The sequence below is a fragment of the Fukomys damarensis genome, unplaced genomic scaffold (genome assembly GCF_012274545.1).
Source record: "Fukomys damarensis isolate Sample0158 unplaced genomic scaffold, DMR_v1.0_HiC HiC_scaffold_9, whole genome shotgun sequence".
Lineage (NCBI taxonomy): Eukaryota > Metazoa > Chordata > Mammalia > Rodentia > Bathyergidae > Fukomys > Fukomys damarensis.
In genome coordinates, this window is record NW_022900921.1 from 1913233 (window position 1) to 1919972 (window position 6740).

Here is a 6740-nt window from a genome sequence, read left to right on the forward strand (position 1 = left end):
CCCCCCCCCCCCCCACATCCCTAAACAGGAGAGCTCTGCTCTGCCCCAGCCCAGAGGCTGGTGGGGACCCAAGTTGCACAACCTCACCCTGAGCGGGGTGAGCCTATGGCCAGATAAATGTGCAGCTTCTGGCTGTTCTGTCCCGAGGCCTCCCCAGGTCAGACTCTGGACAGGCAGCTGCTATCCAGGTGGGTCCAAGGCTGGGACTTAGGAACTGGCTGGTGCGGGCCCAGCCCTTCCCCATGAGCTGTCCCTGTGTGCGGAATGGGTGTCACCCTAACCCTCTCCAGCAACTCCCGACTCCCGAGGGAGCCTGTGTCTGGGAGAGGGGAAAGGCACCGCTCTGCTCTTTCTGGGCATTCTCCCTCGGAGGAGGCCGTGCCAGGCCTGATGGTCCCCTGTCCTGCTGTCCGTCTGTCCCATTCCCACAGGCTGATTCTCCCTTCACTTCCAGGGCACGGATGGAGCAAAGGGAGAGAAAGGTGCATCCGGTGACAGAGGCCCTAGCGGCCTGCCTGTAAGTGTCGTGAGCCTTGTTTGTCCCCAGAGGGTGACACCATGTAACCGTCACTCTTTCTGACCCACTTCTTTCCCGCCCAGGGGCCAGCCGGCCCACCAGGCCTTATTGGGTTACCAGGAACCAAAGGAGAGAAGGTAACACCCTCCCTGGGCCCACTACAGCCACATGCCCATGCGCCCCCAGCCTCTAAGGCTCAAGCCCCAGACCTCACCAGTCTCTGCCCTCACAGGGAGGACCTGAGCCCCAGAGTCAGCCTCCCTGCACCACATGGGGTCCATGCATGGGGCTTGGGTTCCCAGCAGCTGTGTCCCCAACGCCCCCTCAGTCCTCATACCTCTCTGTCTCTCCCCAGGGCAGACCCGGGGAGCCAGGACTTGATGTAAGTTTTCCATGGTTCCCTGTAAGCACCTGGGTCCCTCCTGTGTTTACCCTCTGCCCTCCTGTCGCTCACACAGTAACCTGGTCTGGCCAGCACGAGTGTGGCCCCTGTCCCAGGGCTCCGTGTCCTCAGTGCCAAGTCCATGCGCAGCCCAGAGCAGGTGCTTTGTGGATGGATGGCGGATGGGCCGTGGATGGAGGCTGGAGACCTGGTGTCTGGCTGGGAGGACGAGTGAATGGATGGACGCTAGGTGGATGAACGGAGGCAGGATGGACGGGCGCGGGTGAGGGATGATGGGGGAGGCACGGTAGCAGGGAGGTAGCGGGGACGTGGGGAGGGTAGTGGGGATCTTGTAGCCACGCCTTGGTGAGAATCATGAGGCTTTATCTGGGCCACTATTGCAGGCAGGAGAGGAAGGCAAGCGACAGCCTAGTGCTGATGTATCGGGCTTCCTTCAGTAGAACAGCATAAACAAACATGGTTTAAAGTGACTCATGACTGAAAAGTCCAGAGCTTAACCTTCACATCAGGGCACGACTATGCCAAAACACCCCAGCCTTTAACATGCGCCTCTGTTTTCCCTGTGAGAATCACTGGAGGGCGCACAGCCAGCAGCTCCACACCTGGCCTCCCTGGGCGCAGGTCCAGACGGGTAATACCAGCCTCGCCCTGGTGGACTCTTGGCTCCTCTGGGCCCGGGCGGCCCACACTGAATGCCACTTGGCTGCAGGATTTTAGTGCCCAGCCCAGGGTGGGGGCCGTGGACGGAGAGGGAGAGTGGCAAGTCGGGTAGCACTTGGGGGAACAGTGACCAGTTGTAAGGTTGCAGCTCTGGTGCCACCCGAGACCTTGGGCCAGGGAGGCGCAGTAAGACCACACTGGAGAGAGGCCATCCTGGACTCCTGGCCTGGGAGGCGGCCCCTCCTTCACCAGAGCCAGCTGAGTCCCTGTCCCCAGCCAAGCCCTGACTGGGGCTGAGTGCCTGGTCTGCACAGGTGTGAGGCCGTGTGTGCAGGCACCACTGTGGTCTGTGGAGGGGGCAGAGCTGCTACCAAGCTGAAGCTGCAAGCTGTGCCAGGCACCTAGTGGTTCACACACACACACACACACCTCACCCAAAGGCTGGGGCCCCGCAGTGTGAGCCTTGAGGCATACAGCAGGGAGGGGGTCTAGGTGGACGGGGCAGAGCCCTGCCCTGCACTCAACCTTTAATCTTCCCGTCAGGGCTTCCCGGGACCCCGAGGCGAGAAAGGTGACCGGAGTGAGCGTGGGGAGAAGGTGAGGGGTCCGGAAAGGAGGGAGGGGTGGGGAGGCCGAGGAGTGGGACAGGGCCCGGCAGCAGAGCAGCGGCTGAGAAGGAAGCTGCAGGCTGGCCGCCTGGCTTCTCTGAGAGTGCGGAAGGGTCCCGAGGCCAGGGTGGCAGCCGCCCACCACCTCGTTCTCACGCAGGGGGAGCGAGGAGTCCCTGGCCGGAAAGGCGTGAAGGGCCAGAAAGGAGAGCCGGGGCCACCCGGCCTGGACCAGCCGTGTCCTGTGGTACGTGTCGGAGCAGGGCAGCCCTCAGTCGGCCTCGCCTTCCATCCCTGGGCTTAGCTGCAGGTCCCGTGGCGCTGGGCCCCACGGCCACCCCCACCATCAGCGTTCCTCCCCTAGTCACGTCTGGGGGCACAGCCTCCTCTCTGAGACGGACACCCTGCCGGGTCCACGTTCCCTTCCTTCCTCAGCCCGGGTGGGCTAGCACAAGTGGGGACCCAGCTCAGAGGGGCCGAGCCAGGAGTGGAGGCCCCTGCCACAGCCCTTTCCTCCCCCGCCTTCCCTGCCCCCTCCCAGCAGCCCACCAGGTCATGCCTGGCCCAGCCAGAACCTGCACCGTCTCGCAGTGGATAGGAGTGTCCAGGGCAGCTCAGCCCAGACAGGAAAACGAAACAGCTGGATGTGTGCACCGGACCACCCAGTGCCAGGGACCCTGCCTGGTCCTCTGGCCTCCAAGCCTCAGTCCCCCCCTGGAGATAGGAGAGCCCCGTGACAAAAAGGCCCAAAGGACAGTGAGGAGGGCACCCAGAGAAGCCAGACGGCCAGGGAACAGTGCGGCCCAGTTCTCACGGCCAGCTCCCTGCCCACCTCTGTCTGCACAGGACCACCCCCAGTACGGAGGCAAGCAGGGGCTACCTGGCTCCAGGGGCCCAGCGAGGGGCAACAGGCCCTGCCCTGTGGTAGGCGGTGTGCTCTGCAGTGTGCTGTGTGCCTCTGGGGCTTGGGGGCTGTGTGTCCAAGGTTCTGTCCCCTCCCCTCTGCCCCTGCCTGCCAGCCCATTCTGCCCTGTGCCCTTTCCCCTTAGTGCCCAGCTGGCCCCAGCTGTGCTCCTGGGAGGCCCGGTGCCATGTGTCTATGGCTGTGCCTGGCTTTGGAATGCAGTGGAGTGGTTTCTGCCCTGGCCTCTCCCAGGGACTCTGTTGTGTTCCCAGCAGCTCCCCGGCTGTGGGCACCACTGTGCCCGACAGCTCTATCCCTATGCCAGTGTCCACCCTGCGCTGCACAGGCCAGGGCTGGAGGAGGCGCCACCCCCTGAAATCTGCTTCAGATACTCTTGGGGGCATTCCTGCCCACGGCAAGAGCCACTGTCATGGGGCCAGGGCCAGGCACTCCTGGCAGGCCAAGGTGTCCTCCTGCCTCTGCCACTGCACACATGTCCTGACACAGGCCAGGACAGGTACAGGGAGCAGCCGGCAGCTCCTGGGCATCTTTCTCCCTGCACATGGGTGGAGTGTGGGGGCAGAGTGACTGGGCTCCTGTCCCTGTCACTTACCCCTCCTTCCTCTGCAGGGACAAGACGGGCTGCCTGTGCCGGGCTGCTGGCATAAGGTACTGTGGGGGCTCGGTGGGGCAGGTCTGGAGGGATGAGGCAGCATGTGGGGTTGATAGCTGGAGCAGAGGGACAGAGAGGGCCCTGGGGACGGGTGGGGTGCCATCACCTGGAGCTCTGGGTGTCTGTAGCACCCCACAGTGGGTGCGGACAGCCGGCAACAACCGGCCGTGTGTGTCCCATTGCGTGGCTAAAGCGGGGGTGGGGGGAGTGGACCCAACTGTTGTGCGCCGGCCCTACTGGTCACGTGGGGCTCATGGTCACCTGGCACAGCCAGCGCAGAGCCACCAGTGCCAAGTCCCCTGAGAGGCGGGGAAGCGCAGGTCACAGGGCATCTCGGGGCCCTCTTCACCTGAGGTCTTTCCTTCCCTTGCCAGTGATCCCAGGCCCAGCTCACAACTTGTACAGATCCGTGTGAACCTTTTTAATTTCTGTAAAAACAGAACAGTAATATATTGATCTTTCATGGAACACACCGCTGTGGCCTGTAAACCTGGTGAGTGCCACCCAGCCCAGCAGGCAGCATGCAGGACAGGTGCACTTGCAGCCCTGCAGGGCTCTGCTTGCCCAGGAAGGAGACGACAGTGACCGCGCCTGCGTGGTTGGGCTTCTGGTCACTGGACGAGCAGACTTTGCCGGCCACTGTGCCCCCAACGCCAGGAGTCCGGCCATACCGGATCGAGCCAGACCCACTTGGCGTGCTGCTCTGCCCTCTCCAACTCCAGACCTCGGCCGCAGCTGGCCACCTGGACCCTGGTTCACCAAAGCACTTGGCACCGGGCCAGTAGGTGAAGAAAGCACCACGCTGGTCTGGCTTCCTCTGGCAGCAGCAAGCAAGGCCCAGACGCGGAGCCACCTGCGGGGCAGACTCCCAAGGCAGGGGATGGAGAGCCCCTCCTGCGGCACCACTTCCTGCCTCACCACTTCACTCCTGAGGGGAGGCCCCCACCCGGGAATGGGTCAGCCTGGCAGCAAGGTGCAGGGGGGCTGGCACAAGGCTGGCCCCTGCAGGTCTGCGGGGATCCCCTCCTCTGTGTAACCGCAGTGCTCGCTCGTGGGATGAACACCACCCGTGTCTGCTGTGCCTGTCCTTGCGGTTGGCCCTGGCCGCTTCTGGCACAGAGCGCTGGAGAGACAGGGACACTTTGGTATCAGAGCCAACCCAGAATCAGAGGAGGAAGTGCAGGATTGGGCTGAGACAGGATAGGAAGACAGCTCCACATGGGCCTGCCACAATCAGCACAGTCCTTGGGCCTGTTGCTCCCTGTCACTGAGCTCAGGCCCTGTGGCTTCCTCTACTCTTGTTGCCAGTGAATGCTGCATGCCGATCACCCCAAAGCTTGTTGCCTTAAAATATGGCCAAGGGTGATGGCACACACCTGTCATCTCAGCACTCAGGAGGCTGAGGCAGGAGGATCACAAGTTCAAGGCCAGCATGGGTTACACAGTGAATTCAAGGTCAGCCTGAACTGCATAGAGAAACCCTGTCTCAAAAAAATTTTTTGTTTCCTGGGGATTAATGGACTCAGATGGGTAGTTCTCACTCAACTGCCCACATCTGCTAGCTGATGCTGCCGGTCCACTAGGAGCAGGACTACCAGAACACCCCTGGGGTGCTACTCCTCACTGCGTGGTGGATGGATAGAGGGTGAACAGATCAGGTGGGCCCGGGGAAGCTGTCACCTCTTAGGACCAAGCCTAAAAAGTCCTATGGGGTCCCTGCCCTTGAGAGGTCCAGCCCAGTGGTAAGGGAGGCAGGCCCCTTCTCAGGACACTTAGGGAGAAAAGATGGCAGCGAGCTGCTCTCGCCCAGGGGGAGGTGGGAAAAGGATGGAGCCAGACGGGGCGAGGCCGGCAAAGGCGGGGCCGGGCCGGAGCCTCCTGTGGCATCTCCTCCAGCGTGGCCTCCCTGCCCTCGGGAGCCACACGGCCTGTGGCGTGTCACTGTGGCCCCTCCTTTCAGGGACCGATGCTCGTGGCGAGCGCCTGGATGGGGCGGCGAGGCGTTTGGCAGAGCGCGACCTCACGGGGCAGCCCCAGGACGCCCGCGCCTGGCAGGCAGGTCTAGGAGCCAAAGCCGCTGCTGCCCTCTGCGGCCTCATACATTTTCTCGAGCCTTCAAACCACCCTGCAGCGCCTGCGGCCAGGGAGGTAGATTGTCCCAGGTCCCAAGCCAGACAAGGCACCCTCCTAGCCCTGCAGCTGAGCCCGGAGGGCGGAGAGCCCTGGGCTCCCTCACCACCCTTCCGGAAGGGACAGCGGCACATTTGCTGGTCTTGCTGTGTGTTGTGACACCTAAACGAAGGCAGGAGCACAGTCCACCCCTTTTTTCAGTACTGAGGGTTGCAGCCAGGGCCTCCACACTGGGCTGCATTCCCACTCCATTAAAAAAATTTTTTTAAATTTTGGGACAGGGTCCTGCTAAGCTGCCCAAGCAAGGCTCAACCTTTTGATCCTCCTGCCTCGGCCTCCCAGATTGCTGAGATTGCACACGCACGGACGCGCACATGCACGCACACACACTCGCGCCCTCAGAGCTGGAACTGCAGGGCGAGAAGACAGGGAGGGCACTGAGCAAACCCAGGTCCCCTTCACACGAGGAAGGACGCGAGGCCACAGCAGCCCAGCTCTCGCGGCACGCGGGAGGGTCCCCCGGGTCGTGTAGAAGGGGGTTCATCTTGGTATTACAAATCGCAAAACCAAAGTCCTGCGGCCAGTTACACAGTGGGATATTACTTGGTGCCACGGAACTGTACCTTTACGACGGTTAGCGATCGATGTTATGTATATTCTACCACAATAAAGAACACGAGGTTATGAGAATGCTTTAACCAGTGCCTCGAGCGTGTCCGCCTTACGGGGAGAAACCCGAGGAAACCCAAGGAGGGCGAGGCCCGCGCCCCGCTCTACCCCGCTTCCCGCACCCGGCCCGGGGGCGCCTTCACTCTCAGTCCACACCGCACGGGTCCCTCGGCGTC

General features: G+C 62.5%; 1 protein-coding gene across 1 annotated transcript in view; it reads left to right on the plus strand.

Annotated features, from left to right (window-relative positions):
* The window catches only part of Col23a1 (collagen type XXIII alpha 1 chain), a 241613-nt gene extending 236419 nt beyond the window's left edge, over window positions 1-5194 (plus strand). The window contains exons 24-31 of the mRNA XM_033761759.1: window positions 455-517; window positions 601-654; window positions 873-899; window positions 2124-2177; window positions 2349-2435; window positions 3035-3112; window positions 3723-3761; window positions 4140-5194. Of these exons, the coding sequence (XP_033617650.1) occupies window positions 455-517; window positions 601-654; window positions 873-899; window positions 2124-2177; window positions 2349-2435; window positions 3035-3112; window positions 3723-3761; window positions 4140-4142 (405 nt within the window). The 3' untranslated portion in view covers window positions 4143-5194. The remainder of the gene's footprint in view (window positions 1-454; window positions 518-600; window positions 655-872; window positions 900-2123; window positions 2178-2348; window positions 2436-3034; window positions 3113-3722; window positions 3762-4139) is intronic.
* Window positions 5195-6740: the final 1546 nt, after the last annotated feature.